Source organism: Calidris pugnax, unplaced genomic scaffold (assembly GCF_001431845.1).
Source record: "Calidris pugnax isolate Ruff unplaced genomic scaffold, ASM143184v1 scaffold404, whole genome shotgun sequence".
Lineage (NCBI taxonomy): Eukaryota > Metazoa > Chordata > Aves > Charadriiformes > Scolopacidae > Calidris > Calidris pugnax.
The window spans coordinates 240,155-262,903 of NW_015091151.1; the positions used below are offsets into that span (position 1 = coordinate 240,155).

Here is a 22,749-nt window from a genome sequence, read left to right on the forward strand (position 1 = left end):
GGGCAAGCAGCGTAGGGGGAGGGGGGGAACACACATCATCAGAGCCAAAACGGTCCCACCTGGGACTCACCAGGTCTTTATTTTCATGCTCTCTGCAAGACACCCGCAGTTCATGGACACCGATGCAGGAAAAGTACCTGGTTTCTTCCCCTTTACATCTCCCTTTCCATTTCTATATGGCAATTTCTGCTCCTCAAAACCCGAGTGCCCCCAAAAGAGAGGAACTGCCACCTTGCTCTGAATGGCCTGCCCTACGGGAAGGTTGTCCCTCACTTGGCTTCTTAAACAGAAGCACTCAACCCCAGGAAGATACAAGCACTTCTAGAAGACCCTTCCTGAATTCAGAAAAGACGTCCCCAGCACACCTTGGGAGCTGCGAAAGGGGGTGGGAAAGCACCCAGGGGGACCACGCTTTCACCGAGCCAGCAGGTCGCTCACACACCACTTCTGCCCCCGACCCTGGAGTGGGGTGCTCCGGGCATCAGAGGGAGAGGACACCCTGTGTCCCCCCAACACTGGGGTGAATGCAGCAGGTCCGTGCTCATCCCCACCCCTGAGGGCACTGCGAGTGCCAAAGGGGTGATTTATTTACCTGTTATAGACATCATCATCTTCGCCACCCCAGCCCCAGTAATTGTTTGGGAACCCGTTGATCTTTGTGAACTGCGCTTTGCTCAAGGCAGACACACCTCCGAAAATCTGATTGTAAGGCAACCTGGAAGTGGGGAGAAAGGGCCATTAGAGGAGGAGAGGTGCTAGCCAAGGAACAGAACGCCCACCCGAAAAGGGCTTGCCGCTGCCCTCCAACCCCATCCCACAATGAGCCAGCATCCTCCACGCGGTGCTTCCATGCAGCAGGGAACAGTTTTGGTGCCCTGGATTCACTCAAAGCAGAGGGTGCTGGTGGGCTCAGTCCCAAATCCAGCTGGGAAGAACTCTGCAACTGGCAATGGCTGCAGCACACTGAGAAGTGCACTGTCCTCAAAGGACAGGCCATTGAGATGCACATCACCTCGCCCAAGGACAGATGGTGACACACATGCCCAGGGAGCAGGAAGAACTCGGCAAGGCACCGGAGGTGCTGCAAAGCCTTCTCATCCTGCAGCTCCACCACTCACCTCCGCGCTCCCCCAGGGCCCAAAGTAAAGGTTGCAGCCCAAAGTGAGCCAGCAGCATGACCTTGCACGCACAAACCAACCAGCTCCTGCTCAAAACCAGGGGCCATTCACCAAGGGATTGAGAAGAGACCAAATTCAGACCCATAGCACCAGGAGAGGGCTCACACAGGGATCACCGCAGACCTTATCTCTGTGTCCAGCAAGAAGGAGAAGCCCCTGGGGGCTGCATTTCTGCTCTAAGCTTCACCAAGCTGCAAGAGAAAAACTGCAGCTGCTGGGGTGCTGGGGATGGTCCTGCCCCGAGCAGGGCTTGGGTCAGGAGTGGAGACCTGCAGGGGTCTGGCCACCAGCACCACTGTTGTGTCTCTAGCACTACTGGCCACCATGGGGGCATGACCAGTTTTCACTTTATAGATCAGCTTTCAAACTCCCCCTTGGGGATCTGGGATAGAAGGAAAAAAAAAAAATAAAAGGGAAAGGAAAGGAAAAGCCAGACACATTTTTGTTTGCAGCAGCTTGCTGAACCCAAATGTATGCTGAAAGGTATTTCATTCTGCGTTGCTCTCAGATACCGGGGCAGGCCCGAAATCAAATAGCCAAAAATATTTCATTTTGCTCTTAAAATAGCATCTGATGTAGTCTTTTTGAGGCTGCACATAATTCCTGCTGTGTGAGAGCGTCTCACTTTTCAGACGGGGTGGAAACACTAGCTGTCTTCCAGCTTCCAGCCTGAAACACAAGAAGGGGAACGCGGGCACCTGCGAAACGACGGGCTCGTGGCTATTCCTCGCCCGACGTCCCACTTTCCAGACGCTGTGAGTCTCCATAACCCGCTGGCAGCTGCGCCTCTTCCCCTTCCTCCCCTCCAGCCCATCCTGCTCTCCGCCGGGAGCCAGGACAGGCTTTTGCCAGAGACATTTTCCCAGGCTTTCAATGGTGGGTGGGGATGTGCAACGCTGCGCCTGGCCTGCTTGGCTAACGGCGGAATTGGGAACAAAACGCCCCTCCAAAAGGCGTTCCTCACCGAAATCCGAATTTATCCACGGAAACGGAGAGGTGTCGCGGCTGGCTGTAACATTTGTAGGTGTTCCTGTCATCCATTGGGATGAGGTCTACGTCACTAAACACAAAGCAATCATAGTCATATTCTTTCAAAGCCTCTGCGAATCCTATATTCATCAGTTTAGCACGGTTAAATTCTTCCTCTCCATCCTAGTTTAAAAACAAACAAATAAAAAAAAAAACCAATTAAGCGACTTAAATTTAACAGTTGACATCAGCAGTTTCTTACCTGCAGCTGGACTCTGGTGTCACCACACTGGGCTGGTGTGCCTGTGATGGACTGAGATCGAGCCCAAACACCCTCCCCCAGCAGCACCCACGGGAGCAAGGACACCCCCCCCCAGAATATCCCCCCCCAAGGGACGATGGCATCTGAGCCAGCTGCAAACCATGGGGGCAGCCAAAACGGCTGAGGAACGGCTGGACCCAGCTCAGCTCCCCCCCTCCTTGTGGAAGGCTCCAGGAGGGCAGATGTGATGCTGGGGGGTGTCCCCCCCCATCCCACCCCATGCACGGGCATTTTGGGATTCAGTTCTGTGATAAAGTTTACAGAGAGCAACCAGCTGGGGCTTCCTGGAGCAGCAGAGAAAAGCAAAAAAGAGATGAGCTCCTCTGGAAGAAGGGACCTTTGCTACAGAGAGAAACCCCGGCGGTGCTTTAGCTTACAGCCAGGACGAGCACCACAGAGCAAAACCTTTCTGCAGCCAGGACTTGGGACCTTCTTCCTAAGCTCTGACACAACACAGCTGCAGGACCCTGAGCACGCACCCACCAGACCTGACTTGCAAAGCACAGGGTGGCACCATGAGCTAAGGTCTGCCCCTCTGCCACCCGCTCCGGCTCCCACACCAAGCCCTGGCAGGATGCTCCCCAGGCCCTGGAAGGGGGGCTGCTGGCCCAGCACGTGGCTGTGACACACACAGCCTTGTTCACCGATGGCAGGATGGTGAGAGATGCTTCCTGCAAGGCCTCCTCCAGCTCACCTGCTGAACATCTGCGGTGCACAGCCCCTGCTTTGATGGTCCTCTGCCAGTCGGAGCGCGGCAGGACCCACCATCTGTCCCGGGGGGCTTGCCAGGAAAACTAAACCAGGATGGTTGTCACCATGACGGGAAGGGGAGCCAATATTGCAGCAGGGCACGTTCATCCCAGGGCAGGCACAGTTAACGAAGGAAACTCTCCACTCTCCTCCCTGAGCAATGAGGCGCCCAAGGAGAAATCGGTTTGGCCTCCCTCGGGCAGAAGCGCTTCAAAAGCCCACGTGGCTTTGAGCACAAGCACGGGCTCGCAAGTTGCTCGAGTACTTTCGAAAAACAACAGGATCATACCCACAAACCCAAGCATACCAGTGGTTTGAAAGTAAGGATTTCCAATCCAGGACCCGACTTTGCAGCAGCAGCTTCAGACCCAAACCCTGTGCAGGGGAACAGAGCGGGCGGAAGGGAACTCATAGGGCATCACTGTAGGAGGCTGAAGGGGGTTTTTTTGCCAGCCTGGAAACCAAGGCTGCCAAATCCTTTCTCCTCTACCTTTTCTCCTCCACATCCTCGGAGCAGTGTTGAGCCAAAGGACTCCCTCACCATGCAAGCCACCCCCCCGACCCTGCGGTATCTGCACCCAGCATGGGACACGAATCAGGGACAGGTGAAATACTGTGCCCAAGGAGCAGCAGCTTCAAACATCACCTCCACCCAAACAGATTTGCCTGATTAATAAATAATCAGTCTGGAAAATGTTTAATCCAGACTGGTTAATGGACCTGCGGCTGGAGAGCTATGCAGGTTCTTGAAACAGCCACAAATATCTTTCAAATGAAGGTTTTAACATGCAAGTGTCAAACCAAGGTTTTCAAAAGCATTCATCACCTGCCTCGGGCATAAATGACTTCACAGGGAGGAGTGAGCTTTCGTGGAGGAGGATCGTTTTCAAAAGCATTCATCACCTGTCTCGGGCATAAAGGACTTCATAGGGAGGAGTGAGCTTTCGTGGAGGAGGATCTGAGAAAATTCTCAGCATCCTCACCCGAAACAAAAGGGTTCAGGCAGTAACTAAGGTGGTGGGAAGATGATCACCACCATGCATAAGCAAGAGCAGTGAAAACCTGCACAGAAAACGAAGGCAAGTCGAACAAAGGGGCCGGGGAGAGGGAGCAGCTGAGGCTGTGGGATCAGAGGGTTTTCTTCCCCGAGGAAGCAAGGAAGGCTGCCCAGCCCCAGCTGCTCCTCGAGTCCCACAGCACCAAACCCAGTCCCAAGAGGGACCACAGCCCTGGTGCAGCGTGCGGTGCTGGTGCGAGAGGGTCCCCAAGAGGGGGGCTCCCCCCACAAGAGGGACCTTCCTGGTGCAAAGTGCCATGTGCTCACACCTCAAAGCCCCTGCTGGGTCCAGCAGAGGAGAGCCTCCTCCTCCTCGTTTCACACCCTTTGGCCGCTCTTTTCATGGTGAAATTTCAAGGCAAAGGGCACTTCACACCAGAGGGTCAGGCTTAATTAACCCACACCTTCAGGTAGCCTCTAACTCCTCTGGGTGACACTTAGGGATTAACAATGGTACGAGGAGCTGTGTTTTTAAATCTCTCCCCGAAAAAAACCAACAACCAAAGCACAGCAGCAGACCAAGAGCTGTGCACAGGACCCCTCCTGCTGCCTCCCCCACCGACCCCACAGAGCCCACTCTGGGGTCCCACGCGTGGAGGGGGACCAGACAGAGGGCAAACACTTCACATGGACACTGCTGCTCTCCTCCTCAATGGCCACACAGCTTCACCCTGTGGGATCCAGAAGGCTTGGGGGGGGACAGGGGAGAATCACAGCCAAAAAAACCCCAAAACCAAAAATCCCTCTCCAAGACCCGTTTTAGTAACTTCACAGAGAGCAGGTAGCTCATGCAGCAAACCTTGCAATGACATTCCCAATTGCAGCCCCTCTGAGGGCAGGAGGCTGGTTTTCTGTCCCAGGATTTATGCAGGGCTTTGCAGCGTTTATCGCAGTGAAAAAAAAAAAAGACTGACAAGAGGTTTTGCTTCTTTGCAGAAAGCTCTGTTACTTTACCTAAAGCAACGTGGAAGCCCTGGTGTGCTTGCAGTATCTGAGATTCAAATCTCCCAAAATTCAGAAATGTGCAGCAGGCTTCCATCTTTGACTAATCCCCAACCTTTTGAAATGAAAAAAACCCAAAACAAACCCCAACCAAAAAGCATAGTCGGGAAATCTCCTTTCTATGCTGCTGTCCCTTCCAGGTCAGCACAGGGCACAGTATGACAGACAACCCTCAAGAGACCAGATAAAGCAGAACTCAAGGCACTTTCCAGCTCTCTCCTGCTTGGCAGCTCCTCATCCCATGGAGACTCCCTGTTGGATTACATCCACAAGGAAATGGATCAGTTTGGACTTGCTTGGGCAGAGGAGCATCATCCTGAAGAGCTAGGCAGCACACAGGGGAGTGCCGCTTTGACAATGCACCCAAGCTCTAGACATAGCCTTCACACTTATCTCACAAAATCACAGAATCACAGAATCTTCTAGGTTGGAAAGGACCTTAAAGATCATCTTGTCCAACCATCAACCTAACTTTGACAAAATGCTTATCTCCTAGGCTTTCAAGCAGACAAGATGTATTCCAAGCACATTTTTGCTATTTTTTTTCTTGACAATTTTTTCCCTGTGTTCTCCTGTCCTGAAACTTAACCCATGTCTGAGTTCAGTGCCAGTGCCCAGTACCTGCTTCTGGCTCCTGATTTTACTGCCTATGTCTCTCACAGCACATCCAAGTCTATCCCCATTCACCGGTCCATGAGAGACTGGCTGAAAGGGGACAACCTGCTGCCTCAGTCCTGCAGGGTCGGACCTTCTTGCACAAGGAGCTGATCAGCCCAAGCAAAAGAACATCTAGGCTTTTTTACTTCCCATCCCTTATCTTTGCTGAATCTAGTTTGCTCAGCCAGACCTACCACAGGATGCTACCATTTTCTGAGTTTTGCGCCAGGGTAGGTTCAGGCTGGATATTAGGAAAAATTTTTTCACTGAAAGGGTTGTCAGCCATTGGAATGGGCTGCCCAGGGAGGTGGTTGAGGCACCATCCCTGGAGGTGTTCAAAAGACGGGTTGATGTAGTGCTGGGAGGTATGGTTTAGTGATGATGCTCCTTGTTTGTTGTGTGGGTGTCTAGTTTTGTCAGTTAGGTTGACGATTGGACAAGATGATCTTTAAGGTCCCTTCCAACCTAGAAGATTCTGTGATTCTGTGATTCTGTGATTTTGTGATTCAGTGCCAGTGCCCAGTACCTGCTTCTGGCTCCTGATTTTACTGCCTATGTCTCTCCCAGCACATCCAAGTCTATCCCCCTGAGTTCAGTGCCAGTGCCCAGTACCTGCTTCTGGCTCCTGATTTTACTGCCTATGTCTCTCACAGCACATCCAAGTCTATCCCCATTCACCGGTCCATGAGAGACTGGCTGAAAGGGGACAACCTGCTGCCTCAGTCCTGCAGGGTCGGACCTTCTTGCACAAGGAGCTGATCAGCCCAAGCAAAAGAACATCTAGGCTTTTTTACTTCCCATCCCTTATCTTTGCTGAATCTAGTTTGCTCAGCCAGACCTACCACAGGATGCTACCATTTTTTAGTGCCAGACAGATAAAATGGAGGGTTTTGGAACTGCCACTCAAGCTGAAGGGTTTGCCAGCCAGCAAGAAACCACCTGTCCCAATTTTGTCCTGGCTCCCTCTTCCATACAGGAGGCAGCTCTGTGATTCCTCCTGCAGACAGGGGAGCAGTCGCTCAGCCAGACTTACCACTTCTACTTCCATACAGGAGGCAGCTCTGTGATTCCTCCTGCAGACAGGGGAGCAGTGCAGAGGACCCCTGGCGACATCTCTCTCACCTGGATCCTAAACTCACGGGGTCTCGGGGAGGTAGTGGTGAGGACACGTGTTTCTGTCTGGCTAGGAGAAAGCCACCATCTCCAATGGGAAGTCACTAGCAAAGCCAGGGATCCCCCAAGACAGCCTGAACCACACGCACAGCGCCCATGTGAGAAAGTCTGTTCTCCAGAAAGAGGTTTCCAGGGCCATACTGAGACTGCAGGAGACACTTTGCTGTTTCTCTGTCAGAGAGTGGTTTGAGGCCTCAGCACCGTTGCACCGGGCAGCAGGAGAGAGCAGCCAGGGGGGAAACTCGCCTCCCCCACCACCACGAGGGCAGGCGGGAGCCGAGCACAATTCCCCCCTGTGCCCACACACCGGGGGGTCCTGATGCCCCCTGAAAAATAACATGAGTAGGTGCCATGCCCCAAGCACTCCGCACTCACACGCACACACCAACACTGGAAAACTGCTACCGAGGACACCGCATGGAACGCCAGGGGCCAGTGGAAAAGTGTTGCACAACTGCACCGTTTTCAGGGAATTTGCTAAGTCTCCCCTTTCCCAAACTTCTAGTCTGGCTGCATGGCCATCTGCACAGGCTGAACGGTCAGGAGAAAACTCATTTCCAGACCTCGTGGGAACAGCTGAAGGTGCCAGAGAGCACATGGGTAACAGCAGGAGCAGGACCAAGGGAGACACCACAAATTCACCACTACCTTCTCATTTGATGGAAGTCAAGCTTGCATGGCATTGAATGGGTGCCACAAAATGCACGCTCAGCCATGTGTCCTCATCTCAGATCTATCTGAAAGCTCCCACAACCGCTACTCCATACATCAAGTCTGGGTTTTGCTGGTGGTGGGGTGCAGAGAGCGAGGCATAACATATTTTCCACTGGCTCCTGTGACACACCGGACATTTCACAAACATCATCCCCCTGACTCCAACCAAGTCCTGCTCCGAGGCATTCAGGCACGCAAGAACAGCATGGTGGAGACACGACGGACTCGTGACGGAAACACATTGCGCTGAAAGGAAGAAGTTTGACATTACCAGTGCAGCAGTAGCAGGGCTCAGCGCTCCTCTTTCTTTCTATGAGATGCAGAGCACAGAAGAGCACGTAGGCAGCGTGTAAGAACCAGATCACACAGTAATTCTCCTTGCTTCAGTGATTGCTTTGCTATAGACAGCATTAACAAGTAAAGGTAATATTTCCCCACTAGAAGGAAAAATAAAATAAAAAAAAGGAGGGCAGATGCAAAGGGAAGGACAGACAAGAAAAAGAGAAAAGCAATTGTCAAGACAGCAGAGAAATAAGACCATTTTCCTACTCTACTTCTGGCAGAATTAACACATTTTCTGCAGTTCTGTCTTTTCAGCGTTCCCACTCACCCTAGGAGTCCAAAACTGAACATCTCCTAGGCTTTCAACCAGACAAGATGTATTCCAAGCACATTTTTGCTATTTTTTTTCTTGACAATTTTTTCCCTGTGTTCTCCTGTCCTGAAACTTAACCCATGTTCTGAGTTTTGCGCCAGGGTAGGTTCAGGCTGGATATTAGGAAAAATTTTTTCACTGAAAGGGTTGTCAGCCATTGGAATGGGCTGCCCAGGGAGGTGGTTGAGGCACCATCCCTGGAGGTGTTCAAAAGACGGGTTGATGTAGTGCTGGGAGGTATGGTTTAGTGATGATGCTCCTTGTTTGTTGTGTGGGTGTCTATTTTTGTCAGTTAGGTTGACGGTTGGACAAGATGATCTTTAAGGTCCCTTCCAACCTAGAAGATTCTGTGATTCTGTGATTCTGTGAGTTTGTGATTCAGTGCCAGTGCCCAGTACCTGCTTCTGGCTCCTGATTTTACTGCCTATGTCTCTCACAGCACATCCAAGTCTATCCCCATTCACCGGTCCATGAGAGACTGGCTGAAAGGGGACAACCTGCTGCCTCAGTCCTGCAGGGTCGGACCTTCTTGCACAAGGAGCTGATCAGCCCAAGCAAAAGAACATCTAGGCTTTTTTACTTCCCATCCCTTATCTTTGCTGAATCTAGTTTGCTCAGCCAGACCTACCACAGGATGCTACCATTTTTTAGTGCCAGACAGATAAAATGGAGGGTTTTGGAACTGCCACTCAAGCTGAAGGGTTTGCCAGCCAGCAAGAAACCACCTGTCCCAATTTTGTCCTGGCTCCCTCTTCCATACAGGAGGCAGCTCTGTGATTCCTCCTGCAGACAGGGGAGCAGTGCAGAGGACCCCTGGCGACATCTCTCTCACCTGGATCCTAAACTCACGGGGTCTCGGGGAGGTAGTGGTGAGGACACGTGTTTCTGTCTGGCTAGGAGAAAGCCACCATCTCCAATGGGAAGTCACTAGCAAAGCCAGGGATCCCCCAAGACAGCCTGAACCACACGCACAGCGCCCATGTGAGAAAGTCTGTTCTCCAGAAAGAGGTTTCCAGGGCCATACTGAGACTGCAGGAGACACTTTGCTGTTTCTCTGTCAGAGAGTGGTTTGAGGCCTCAGCACCGTTGCACCGGGCAGCAGGAGAGAGCAGCCAGGGGGGAAACTCGCCTCCCCCACCACCACGAGGGCAGGCGGGAGCCGAGCACAATTCCCCCCTGTGCCCACACACCGGGGGGTCCTGATGCCCCCTGAAAAATAACATGAGTAGGTGCCATGCCCCAAGCACTCCGCACTCACACGCACACACCAACACTGGAAAACTGCTACCGAGGACACCGCATGGAACGCCAGGGGCCAGTGGAAAAGTGTTGCACAACTGCACCGTTTTCAGGGAATTTGCTAAGTCTCCCCTTTCCCAAACTTCTAGTCTGGCTGCATGGCCATCTGCACAGGCTGAACGGTCAGGAGAAAACTCATTTCCAGACCTCGTGGGAACAGCTGAAGGTGCCAGAGAGCACATGGGTAACAGCAGGAGCAGGACCAAGGGAGACACCACAAATTCACCACTACCTTCTCATTTGATGGAAGTCAAGCTTGCATGGCATTGAATGGGTGCCACAAAATGCACGCTCAGCCATGTGTCCTCATCTCAGATCTATCTGAAAGCTCCCACAACCGCTACTCCATACATCAAGTCTGGGTTTTGCTGGTGGTGGGGTGCAGAGAGTGAGGCATAACATGTTTTCCACTGGCTCCTGTGACACACCGGACATTTCACAAACATCATCCCCCTGACTCCAACCAAGTCCTGCTCCGAGGCATTCAGGCACGCAAGAACAGCATGGTGGAGACACGACGGACTCGTGACGGAAACACATTGCGCTGAAAGGAAGAAGTTTGACATTACCAGTGCAGCAGTAGCAGGGCTCAGCGCTCCTCTTTCTTTCTATGAGATGCAGAGCACAGAAGAGCACGTAGGCAGCGTGTAAGAACCAGATCACACAGTAGTTCTCCTTGCTTCAGTGATTGCTTTGTGATAGACAGCATTAACAAGTAAAGGCAGTATTTCCCCACTAGAAGGAAAAATAAAATAAAAAAAAGGAGGGCAGATGCAAAGGGAAGGACAGACAAGAAAAAGAGAAAAGAAATTGTCAAGACAGCAGAGAAATAAGACCATTTTCCTACTCTACTTCTGGCAGAATTAATACATTTTCTGCAGTTCTGTCTTTTCAGCGTTCCCACTCACCCTCGAGAGATGCATCCCATGGGTTTACTACCACTGACCACTTTGCCTCTTCCTCACACAGCTTGTTAGATTCACGCAGAAGGAGCATGTTTATTTTACAGATCAATTAGCCTTACGTTGCTAACCTACATCTGACTGCTGGATGTGCCCAGGACATGTATACCCCGTGTGCTGGATGTCACTCCTGCTCCAACTTTGCTCAAGGGATGCGTTCTGAGAAACACATTTACTCTCCAATCATTTTTGTCTCGAGGGTTAGCTGTAAGAGCACACAGACAGCCCCACAGCCCTAGCACTGGAGGACAGGACCAGAGAGGAGAAGGAGCCAGCAGCGCAGGGCAGTGCAAGCCAGCATGCACCATGGCAGCAGCAGCAGGAGCTCCAGATGGGCTTTGGACACTTGTCTGCCTTTACAGGCACTGGCACAGCTCCACGTGGACGGGCCCCTCGCTTTCCTTACCCTTGACCACCACCGATGGGGAAACACCAGCCCCAGCTGCCCTGCCGGCCCTTTGCGATGGAGATGGCTGCTGGCCCACAAGTGGCACCCCCGGCCCGCTCTGGGGGCAGGCATCTCTCCAGAGCTGGCTGGTGAGCTGCGCCTGGCTGGGAACCCCCACCTGCAGGATCACTGCTGGGAGCCGCATCGCGCCCCGGCTTCCGAGCCACGCTCAGAGCAGGGGAGGCACGCTGCTCGGCCACCTTCACCCACCTGCAGCCCCGCGACCCGTGGCTCCAGCAGCCCTGTGGCACCGGCAAGTCGCCCAGACAAACGCTGCACGTGCAAGGAAATGCGGTGGGGAGGACGACGGGCTGGGGCTGGCCCCCACGTCGCTGGACCGTCAGCGGCACCGGGCCGCTCTCTGCATCCCACGGGAAGGGTCTCCTCCCGGGGCTGCACACCTCAGGGCACAGCGTGACCGCCCGCACGCCGCAGAAACGCCGTGCGCCCTCAGCAACGCGGCCACCGGAGCACCTCGGCTGCAGCGCTTGGGGGCCACCCCTAATTCCCCACAAATCACTTTTGCCCAGATCTCTGGCACCCTGGAAATGAGCAAAGTAAGAGGAGTAGTACTAATGCAGTATTGGTTTGCTCTCTAGAAAAAGGTCTCCCCTTTACTTTCAGTTCTGTGAGGAAATGTATCGCTTGGGCGACCGTTTTAAATATTAATGGTCTCTGATATGCCCAAACGCATCAGCTGATCCACAAACTAAGGAGTTCCATTTAAAGAAGTGTGTTACTTCATCTCGGTTTTCACAGAACTGAGGAAACAGGATATAAATACATATCCAAGAGAGAAACTGCACCATGGGACTGTCCAGCCGTCGCTCTCTGCTGGGGCTCTCAGGACGGCATCTGCCCTTTCACACGCAGCCCATGCAAATGCCTACACATTTTAAGATTTTACAAGTGTGAACAACACCCACTTATTTAACCACGATTATGGTATAAATTCAGACAGCTTGTTTGGAGTGAAACATGCCTTTTCTTCTTTTTTTTTTTTTTAAGAAAGACAGGTCTAAGGTCATCAGATATCAAGGAAAAAAGCCCAACAAAAACCTCCGTCCCTACTAGTTTTTTTTCTGCTCTATTCACCTGAAGACAATCACTCACCTGCCTCACTGCCACAGCTTTGCTTTCTCCATCCTGACACTTTGTGCACTATTAGTAGCACGAACAGAAGCTGCTTGAGAAAGTAAGTGAAATTCTACAGCTTTATGGCACACCAAATACCAGATTAGGCATTAACGCTACCTTATCACCTTAAAAGATCTCTTTATGCAGCTCCTGCAGCAGCTGTGAAAAAGGAACATTTGGAAAGAGAAAACAGATGGGGTTGTGCTATAAGGGATTTTTTTTTCCTCCTCACCAAGTGGTTTCTTTAAACAGTAGCTCCTTAGAGTGAATCATGCCTAACTGGAGAAGGGGACCTCAGGTTTTCCATCAAAACCATCGAAGCAAAATTGCTCATGTTCATTTTCACATTTTTTGGGGTGCTACAGCCTTTTTTTTTTTCTTCTTCTTTTCAAGCAACCTTATCCTGATCCCTTGTCCCAACAACATCCCATTCAGGATAAAGCAATCACTCATCTGTTTTAGGGGGCACGGGCACTGTTGTGAGAGCATTATAAAGCCCTCTGTCTCTGGCATCTTACCTGGTTGATAACATACACTCCATAATCTAACTGTTGTCTTTGGAGGACTGGGTGCAGGTAATAGAGCCAGTACTTCAGGTGCTCCTCTCGGTTCCTGAACGGTATGATTATCGCTACTTTCTGAAGTGCTATACAGTCCTTTGGAGCAAAACGACCTCCTGTTTTGACCTCTGGGTTTATTCTCGCCACTTCTTCCAGGTTCACAGGCTGGGAAAACTCCACACGTAGTGCACCAACTGGAAGGGAGGCACAACACAGAGCCAGTTAGCGCACACAATCCATTTCGCCGATCACACATCCTTTACAAATTTTGTTTTGATTTTTTTTTTTAAAAACAGAGGTTTGGGTCCAAACCCAGGAGGTGCTGAAGCTTGGACCAGCCATGCACGCAATTTATTTCACCGACCACACATTCTTTACATATGTTGTTTTTTTTTTTAAAAAAAAACAACAGAGGTTTGGGTCCAAACAAAATCCCAGCGGTGCACCCAGGAGGTGCTGAAGCTTGGACCAGCCATACCCAAAGCAACCACACACCACCTTTCAGAACAAACTCGCAAACGCTCTACCCTCTTGGTACCAGACCCCAAACCAGTTGCTGACGCCAAACGCCTCTTGAAAATCCTCCTGTCTGTGTGGCAAACCAACAGCTGCGCTCCCACCGGCACGTGTGCCACAAAACCAGCCCAGAGAAGAGCGCTGCCCGCTGCGCTCTCACCCACCTTGCACAGCGTAATCAAGGTCTTCAAAAACAGTCCTGATCTCCTACTGACATAATTACTTACGTCAAGCCACATGCAAAGTGAGCAAAACCCCCTTTCTTGGTTGTTTTTTCTTTCTTTTTTTTCTTATAGATACTTTCAGTGTTCTGTAGGCATGCCCACTATTTATTAAAAGTCCTGTATCAGAACTGCTAAAAAACCCACCATACCCAGATTTGCATACAGGTTGGCAATTCCTACACATGGTTTCAACACTGGCAGGTTTTGAAACCACCAAAATAATCTGTGCCAAAACTGACGTGTAAAACTGAGAAGCCCCCCAGGCCCCACACAGCACCCTCTGCGCTGCTCAGTGCCAAGCTCGGGGAGAGAGGACAGTGACAGCCCGGGGCACCGACACGGCCAACGAGACCGACTGTGCAAGACTGCGGCTCACGCGTCTCCACAAGTCCTCCTTGCTTGCCAGGGCTCCTCGGCTCTGCCACGTTGGCTCCAAAGACATCCCTCCCATACAGCTCTACGTGGGTCTGGGGCTAGACACGGCATTGCTGGCCACAGCCTTTTTGTGGATGCCCTCTCTTAACATCCAGGCTTCTCTTAAACATTCCTTCCTGCGGCATTTGCTTCCAACCCTGAGGAACAGACTTGCTGCAAAAACCTATCGAGCAAGTAGCTGCCCACGGAAGGACCTCTCTTGCTGCCATGTCCTGCTCCCAGCCCAATAAACTGGGCTTTGCACGGATGCTCAGCTCCCCCAAAACCCTCTGCAGCGGGTGGGGATGCTGAGGACCCTGGGCATAAAGCAGAAGGTCTTCACCAAAAGCATTAGGCTGGGGAATCACTCCTTGAAGACTTGGTTGCTGTGCTCTCCCCCTCTTCTCCATCCAGGCATGAATACATGCACGTGTGTGCATGCACACACTCGCACACGTGTCTTCGAGCTACCCTCTCCTCTTCACAGTTGCTGAAGAGACCCCCAGCCCCTCAGAGGGCACACACAGCGTGCACAACTTACACGTGGGTACCCTGCACTTACAGAGCCCCTTGTGAAGGGGGAACCAGTGATTTTCAGAGCTCTAGAAGACAGTGGCCATCACAACCAACCTCGTGCATACCCCAACAGGGACTACTGGAAGAGCAGAAAGTCTGCTCCAGGCTCATGGCTCATACCCCAGTTGCTTCTCTAGAAGAAGCTACTTCAGTTGGGTTGTGCTGCTCCACGCACCCGTGCTCGCTCAGGCTGGAGATGGCACGAAGGAGACCGGCCAAACCGGCAGGGGTGCTCGCTGTACCCCCGAGGCAGGACCTTGCAATAAACCGGTGTCACAGGCAGGACGCAGAGGGATCTCCCGACCTCTGCATTTTGCACAGGGCAACTTCGCACGCTTCCCTCTCACACGAGGAGGGAGTGAGTCGCAGACAGGCAGCGACTTCTCAGTGCCCGGGCACTGGGACCAGTCTGCCCCTGCTCCCAGCACGCCCACAGCTCCCAGCTGCAGCTCCAGCACGGCTGCTTGGATCCCCATCACGGACGCTGGTCCTGCGAGGCAACCATGGCTGGGACAAAGCTTATCAGACTGAAAAGTGGCTTACGGGGGGGGGCTGGAAGGGCGCTCTGCACCGGGAGGAAGAGGCAAGAATGGGAGGAACCGGGGCAGGAAGGAACATGCAGCCGCACGACCGGGACCGGGGCTTGGTGGTGGCAGGATCAGGACAAGCACAGCCACCCCACAGCCACCGGTGGGACAGATGGGACATGCAGAGAGGGGGCAGGTGCCAGAGCAGCGAGGCCAGCAGGGGCAGAAGGGGGAAAGGGTGCATCGTTTCCTCCAAATTTGGTTATGTCTCCCGTGCAGTGGTGGTGAGCACTCTTCCAGAACAGCCCCTGGACTAGACCCTCCTCCACGCCTGCTTTAAAGAATGGTAGGGGTTGGAAGGGACCTTCGGAGATCATCCAGCCAAACCCCCTGCCAAAGCAGGTTCACCTGCAGAGGGTTGGACAGTAACGCATCCAGGCAGGTTTTGAATATGGAATAATAATATTTGAATGTGGAATAATAATGAAAGCCAAAGGTTATTGAACTGTGTAAACTCTGTGAAGAGGGAATATAAAACATGTGCACAGCCTCCTCGGCAGAGGGGAGGAATGGTTCTGCAAGGGAAATGCTGAATTGGTCACCTTCCCCCTTCCCAAAAGCCAGCCACAGCGCTGAGTTGGCTGGAAGGACCACCCAAGGGCAAGGATGGAAGCAGCCCCGGGCAGGGCCCATACACCTCTGGCCACGGGGGATGCTCACCAAGCTGCTCCCTCTTCTCTCAGATGGCTGGGGCCAGCGTGGACCTTCCTAAGCCCCAGGCAAGACTGGGGGCTAGAAATGTCCTCAGCACGGTCATGGCTAGCTCCTCAGCAAGTGCAAATGTGGACACTGCGGGTGTCTGGAGCTCTCCCAGCCTGCTGGGGATTCCTGGAGGACAACTCCCTGCCCTTGTGCATCTCCTGCCTGCTCCCAGGATGAAGGAGGCCTGCTGTCACTCGTGGCCCAGACTTCATCTCAGCAAGTCTGTCCCAAACAAGTTTTTGGTCAGCACTACTCTTCAGCTACATCTCCAGCTTTCCACCCAGTGGTCCTCTGTTCCATCCTTCACCAGTTGATTTTGATTCAGCAAATGAAGATGGGGGTGGATGTGGAAAATTCAGCTTCCCAGAAAGAGGTGATGAGGATGTCACGCGGTGACCAGGACAAACCAGGACACATGGAAAGCCTGATGTCGAACATCCAGTCTTGCAGGTGGAGGAGCTGGCATCTTCTGGGATGGTGGTGCTTGCTGAGAAGTCCTTAACTGAGGAGTTGGCGTCTCTTACCACTAAGGATCCCCTCCGGTCTCTCTGTCCCCTCCCTGCTGTATGTGACACCTCTGTGCATTTAAACTGGGTATCCATGCACACAGCCCCCTTCCATCACACTGAATCTTATCATAAAGATCATTTTGCTCTGTCGATCTCAGCTGCAACTGCTTATGTGACCAAGCTGCTGAGTGGAGCAAGGTACTGAAGCGCCCATGAGGATGGTAGAGGAGCACAGGCAGGGGCTGCACCTGCAGCTCCTTGCTCCCACTCAGCTGAATTCCATTCCCTCCAGCCCCTCTGTGCCCCCTCCCTGTCCCATCCCACCCACTGACAGGGTGGGCTTGCCAGAGGATGACAGCAGACCTCCTTGTGTGTTTGAGGTCTCCCTCCTGGGGCCTGGCCAGTGCATCAGGCACCTGAGCATCTGGCTGGCTGGGTCTCACAGGGTAACAGGGTGGCCACAGCGCAGATACCCAAATCAGCCTAAATTTCCTGGCTTTTTCATGTGAAGTCACAGAATCAGAGAATCACAGACTGGCAGGGTTGGAAGAGACCATCAGAGATCATCTAGTCCAACTCCCCTGCCAAAATACATTCATCTAGAGCAGATTGGATGCGATTGTGTCCAGGTGGGTTTTGAATATATCCAGAGCAGGAGACTCCACAGCCTCCCTGGGCAGCCTGTCCCAGTGCTCTGGCACCCTCAAAGTAAAGAAGTTTTTTCTCATTTTGAGAGGGAATTTCCTGTGTTCCGCTTTGTGCCTGTTGTCCCTGTTGCGTGGTCTTGACACCCTTGACACCTTGGCACCTCTTGACACCCACCGTCTAGATATTTATACTATATCTATATATTATATTTATATAGATATTATTGGTGAGCTCCCCTCTCAGTCTTTTCTTTTGCAGGTTGAAAAGACCCCAGTCTCAGGCTTTCCCCACAAGAGAGAAGCTCCGGTCCTCTGGTCATCTCCGTAGCCTTCTGCTGGACTCTTTCCAGTAGCTCCCCGTCTTTCTTGAACTGGGGAGCTCAGAAGGGGCACAGCACTCCAGATGTGGCCCTGCCAGGGCAGAGTAGAGGGGGAGGATGGCCTCCCTCGCCCTGCTGGCCACGCTCTTCTTAATGCTTCCCCCTGCCCACCCCTCTGCCCCCCGGCGTCACCTCCGGTTGGAGACCGGCACTCACGGTTACCATGATGCTACACTTTTGTGCACGTTAAGAGAGCAAAAGGCATTGACTTCACCTAACAGCTCGTGGACACCAACACTGGGCGTCCCGGTTCACCCAGTGGTCACAGCCACCGGACGGGATCACCCTGGGGGATGCTATTACCCTGCCCTGCGGGATGCTGCGGGAAGCAGCGGGGAGGAGGCAGCACGTCCCCTCACGGGGCCCTGCCAGCCCCATCCCGCTCCCGGCGCTGGGCGGCCGCCGTCCCACCGAGCAACCCCTTCCTGCCGGGGACGGCCGGACGCCCCGCTCGCCCCGAGAAACAACCACGAGCCCTATCCGACCCCGGGGATGCTTTCTGGTTTAACGAACAAAGGCTCTTTTAATGCCTCGCGCAGCCTTAATAAGGGGAGGAAAAGAAAGTTTGCCGTTTAGGCGACTTTACAGGGGGAATCTCCCGCTGGCGGCTCGTGAGCTCCAGCTGGGCAAGGGCAGCCGCAGGCGTCTGGACACGGAAGGCAGAGCTTTCTGCGGGCTGGCACCCACCAGCTTCCCAGGGCCAAACACGGACCCCTCCTCTTCCCGGTGCTCGCTCTCGTTTTCCTGTGGGAGGCTGGGATGTCAGCAAGGAAGAGATGGGAAAGGGCGACCACTTTCGCAGTAACAGCCAGCCGACAAAAGCCAGAGATTTCACCGTTTCAGAGTCTTGAAGGACGCTGGTGAGAAGTGACCCGCGCTGCTCTGGCCCTCCTGTTACTCCACTCAGTTGTAAAGGCATCACACCGCCTGGGAAACGCTGCCCCGAGGCAGGTAGGTCAGCGAGGAGACCCCAGGAGCCGCCCCTGGGACAGGCTTGACACAAGTCACCCGGTTAATACATTCACCAGCATCGGTAAGAATATAAAAAAATGTAAAAAAACCCGAATTGGCTGTTTTCAAATACAGAACGGCTAAAATCACCTAGAAGTTGTAAAGCCATGTGGCTGACAAAAAGCAATAGCTACGTGCCACCCGCTGAGAACTGACGCTTTCAGTTCACCTCCCAAGCAGGATGAGGCTAAAGGCAGGTCTGCAGACATAGGCTTTCCAGCCGGTGACCAGAGTCACATCACGTCGACCTTGCTGGGAGATAAGGGATTCAAAGGAGGAACCCAGCTGTCTTGAGAAAGCAATCATCCCGAAAGGTGAAAAGAGCACAGCAAGGAAGACATACAGCCTTCATCCCCGAGACCCCTGCCCACGACCACCAGGAAGCACTGCGTGTGCACGGCTGGGTGGTGACCAGAGTCACACTTCCAGCCGCTAATTTTAAATCATTTTGACTGAAGTTTGACCACCTGGATAGCAAGCAGTCCCAAGGCTGTTGTCTCCCAGGGATGCTGGCCCAGGACATGACCGGCTGATGACAAGAAAGCATGCAGTTTGCTGCGGGTGCTGTCCCGCTGTCCAAAACTGTGTCCCTATCCCTGTTTAAGAATCTCTAGGCGTAAACTTTCCAGCCCCTTTCGCTCCATCTCAACCTTTTCCGCTTCTGCTCAAGGTGACTGACTGCCTGACAGAGGAGCCCCTGCTAAAAGCAGTCGGGCAGGACAGAGCTACCAGGACTCGCAGCTGCCCAGGATTTGCAAGCAGGCAACTTTGGGGGTTCAGAGCCACAAAGCTCCAACGGGGCAGCTACATGAGGCTCCACCGTGGGTTTTTAAGCAAAAAGAAAAACTCGAAATTGTGAAGCAATTGCCGGAAGCTTGCAAGAAAGACACAAACGCACACACTTTTAGAGATTGAAAAAAAAAGTAATAAAAATCAGTGTAAGGGTAAGAGAGAGACAGGCCGAAAAACACCACCCCCCGGGCTCCGTCACCCAGCAGCACTTGTGCCGTGTGGTGTGTGGGGAAGGACGGTGCAGAGGAAAGGCGCCGTGCAGGCCTCGGGGCCAGGGGGGCACATGAGCAGGAAGCAGCTCCACACGTGAGGCTCGCAAAAAGCCAGAGGCTCCGAGCTCGGGAACCCGGACCCAAGGCAGTCCCACCCATCGTCTCGCCGCCCCCCCAGCTCGTCTCGCTTCCCACAACAGCTAAACCTCTTGCCGCCTTCAGGCTGCCATGGATCTTGAAGCTACTGGGACCTCTCGGAGCAGGTCCAGAGGAGGCCCATGAAGATGCTCAGAGGGCTGGAGCACCTCTCCTGTGAGGATTTCCTGAGAGAGTTGGGGTTCTTCAGCCTGGAGAAGAGGAGTCTCGGGGGAGACGTTATAGCCCCTTCCAGTGCCTGAAGGGGGGGGCTACAAGAAAGCTGGAGAGGGACTTTTTACAAGGGCATGTAGTGATAAACGAAGGGTAATGGCTTCAAACTGGAAGAGGGTCGATTTAGATTAAATATTAGGAAGAAATTTTTCACTGTGAGGGCGGTGAGGCCCTGGAACGGGAAGCTGTGGATGCCCCATCGCTGGAAGTGTTAAAGATCGGGTTGGATGGGGCTTTGAGCAGCCTGGTTGAGCGGGAGGTGTCCCCAGCCATGGCAGGGGGGTTGGAACGAGGTGATCTTTAAGGTCCCTTCCAACCCAAACCATTCTATGATTCCAAGCCAGCACATGTCCTCCCTGGTGCTCATCCTGGTGGCCCAAACGAGACGGCCCTGACACAAAAAGCCCTCTTAGCCAGTCCACTTAGCCTGATCCTACAATAAATCTAGAGGCTGCTCCAGCCTCCCTGGACCACAGGCGCTAGAATCGTTGGGAAAACCTCAAGCAGCAATGCCCCACAGAGCCAGAATTGTACTCTGGCATCAACACAACATGGGGCAGCAGCCACAAAGGACAGCCCTGGGCGGGGGGGGTTCAGGTGGGATGGGGTAGGGGGGGAGAAACCCCTTCCCTAGGAGGGCAGTGCAGCCCCAGCAGGAGGAGATGAGGAGGGCAGCTGGGCTCACGGGCAGGTCTGGAGAGGTGACACAGCAGACTGAATCGCCCTCCCAAGCAATTCACTGGAAAAAAAAAAAAAGGCAAAATTCACCCTTGCGCTTTAAGCGGGTGCAAAACTCAGGATATTTAGTTTGGTGAGAATGAAAGCAAAAGCATATAGCACAGAGGTTGGGGGAAAAAAAAAAAAAATCCCTCCCCGAGCAGAGCAGAAAAAGAACTTGGGGTTCTTCAGCCTGGAGAAGAGGAGTCTCGGGGGAGACGTTATAGCCCCTTCCAGTGCCTGAAGGGGGGGGCTACAAGAAAGCTGGAGAGGGACTTTTTACAAGGGCATGTAGTGATAAACGAAGGGTAATGGCTTCAAACTGGAAGAGGGTCGATTTAGATTAAATATTAGGAAGAAATTTTTCACTGTGAGGGCGGTGAGGCCCTGGAACGGGAAGCTGTGGATGCCCCATCGCTGGAAGTGTTAAAGATCGGGTTGGATGGGGCTTTGAGCAGCCTGGTTGAGCGGGAGGTGTCCCCAGCCATGGCAGGGGGGTTGGAACGAGGTGATCTTTAAGGTCCCTTCCAACCCAAACCATTCTATGATTCCAAGCCAGCACATGTCCTCCCTGGTGCTCATCCTGGTGGCCCAAACGAGACGGCCCTGACACAAAAAGCCCTCTTAGCCAGTCCACTTAGCCTGATCCTACAATAAATCTAGAGGCTGCTCCAGCCTCCCTGGACCACAGGCGCTAGAATCGTTGGGAAAACCTCAAGCAGCAATGCCCCACAGAGCCAGAATTGTACTCTGGCATCAACACAACATGGGGCAGCAGCCACAAAGGACAGCCCTGGGCGGGGGGGGTTCAGGTGGGATGGGGTAGGGGGGGAGAAACCCCTTCCCTAGGAGGGCAGTGCAGCCCCAGCAGGAGGAGATGAGGAGGGCAGCTGGGCTCACGGGCAGGTCTGGAGAGGTGACACAGCAGACTGAATCGCCCTCCCAAGCAATTCACTGGAAAAAAAAAAAAAGGCAAAATTCACCCTTGCGCTTTAAGCGGGTGCAAAACTCAGGATATTTAGTTTGGTGAGAATGAAAGCAAAAGCATATAGCACAGAGGTTGGGGGAAAAAAAAAAAAAATCCCTCCCCGAGCAGAGCAGAAAAAGAACATTTCCATCACCCTGGCCAAGAGCCGGGCGCTGCTCTCTGGCTGCCGAGCCACGTGCACCGCCACGCTCAGACAAACCTCATGCGAAAGGAAAGCTGGAAAAGAGAAGCAGAACTCGCAGAAAGGAAGAAAAAAAATTAAATATATATGTATATGAAAAAAATAGCTCTTTGCAGGGGCCCAGAAGAAAAGGGAAGGGCCCGTCAGCCACACTGAGTCCGCCCTGGCTGGGGAAAACAAACCAGCTCCACCTCAGAAAACGCGGGGGCAAGTCCCCCCACCCCGCGCTGTGGAGCAGGGGGTCGCTCCAGCCCCCAGACCCACGTGGCAGCTCCAGGGCAGGCAGGCAGGTAGCTGCATCCCACGGCTCAGCACAGCAAGCCTTTCTTGCTAAGATCAGCCAAACCTCAGAGCTGCACCAGCGCCCACGCAGGCAGCACCAGCCAGGCTCGTAACTGGGGTTCAGCCCTGTGGTGGGGGGACGGGACTGGTGGAAGGGACAGCCCCAGCACCACTCACCCAGCTGGGTCCCCTGAGTACCCTCCCAGTCCTGGCACACGACCCACCAGGACAAAATGGCCACAGGGATATCTCTCTCCTTGCAAAGGGGCTGGGAGCTGCTGCCTCTTGCTGCCTCCAGCTCTCACTCCCCCGTCAGCAACAAACCAACGTCCTTGGGTCTGGCTAGAAATATCTCAGTGAGGAAAAGAAAGCCTTCCCAAGGACTGGGATACATTTTCTTTGGCTGGTCTACACTTGCAAAGTTGCACCCCGTTACAGACGTCAGCTCTGGCAAAGCAAGGCTGGAGCCTGCTGCACCAGTACATGCCCCGTCCTGGCCAGGCTCACGCAGCGCCTGGGACCTCCGACTGTGGACCCCAAAGGGAAACAGGCTGAAAAAAACCCCCAAGGATGCACCCATCACACGCGCTGGCAGCACTGGGTCTGCAGGACAGCAGGTTTGTATGATTAACTGAGTGACTACAGAGAGAGGAAAAAAAATTCTTAACCCAACACCAAACGCTGCCTATTCCAGCACAAGGTCTCACACTAGCGCATGGTGTCTTTAAAAAAAAAAAAAAAAAAAAAAAAAAAAAAAAA

The 22,749-nt window shown here is 53.1% G+C and overlaps 1 protein-coding gene across 1 annotated transcript in view; it reads right to left on the minus strand.

Annotated features, from left to right (window-relative positions):
* Nucleotides 1-588: 588 nt before the first annotated feature.
* Nucleotides 589-22,749, minus strand: part of LOC106898120 (beta-1,4-galactosyltransferase 1-like) — a 29,641-nt gene continuing 7,480 nt past the window's right edge. The window contains exons 3-5 of the mRNA XM_014959211.1: nt 12,842-13,077; nt 2,143-2,330; nt 589-715 (exon numbers count right to left, since the gene is read on the minus strand). Of these exons, the coding sequence (XP_014814697.1) occupies nt 589-715; nt 2,143-2,330; nt 12,842-13,077 (551 nt within the window). The remainder of the gene's footprint in view (nt 716-2,142; nt 2,331-12,841; nt 13,078-22,749) is intronic.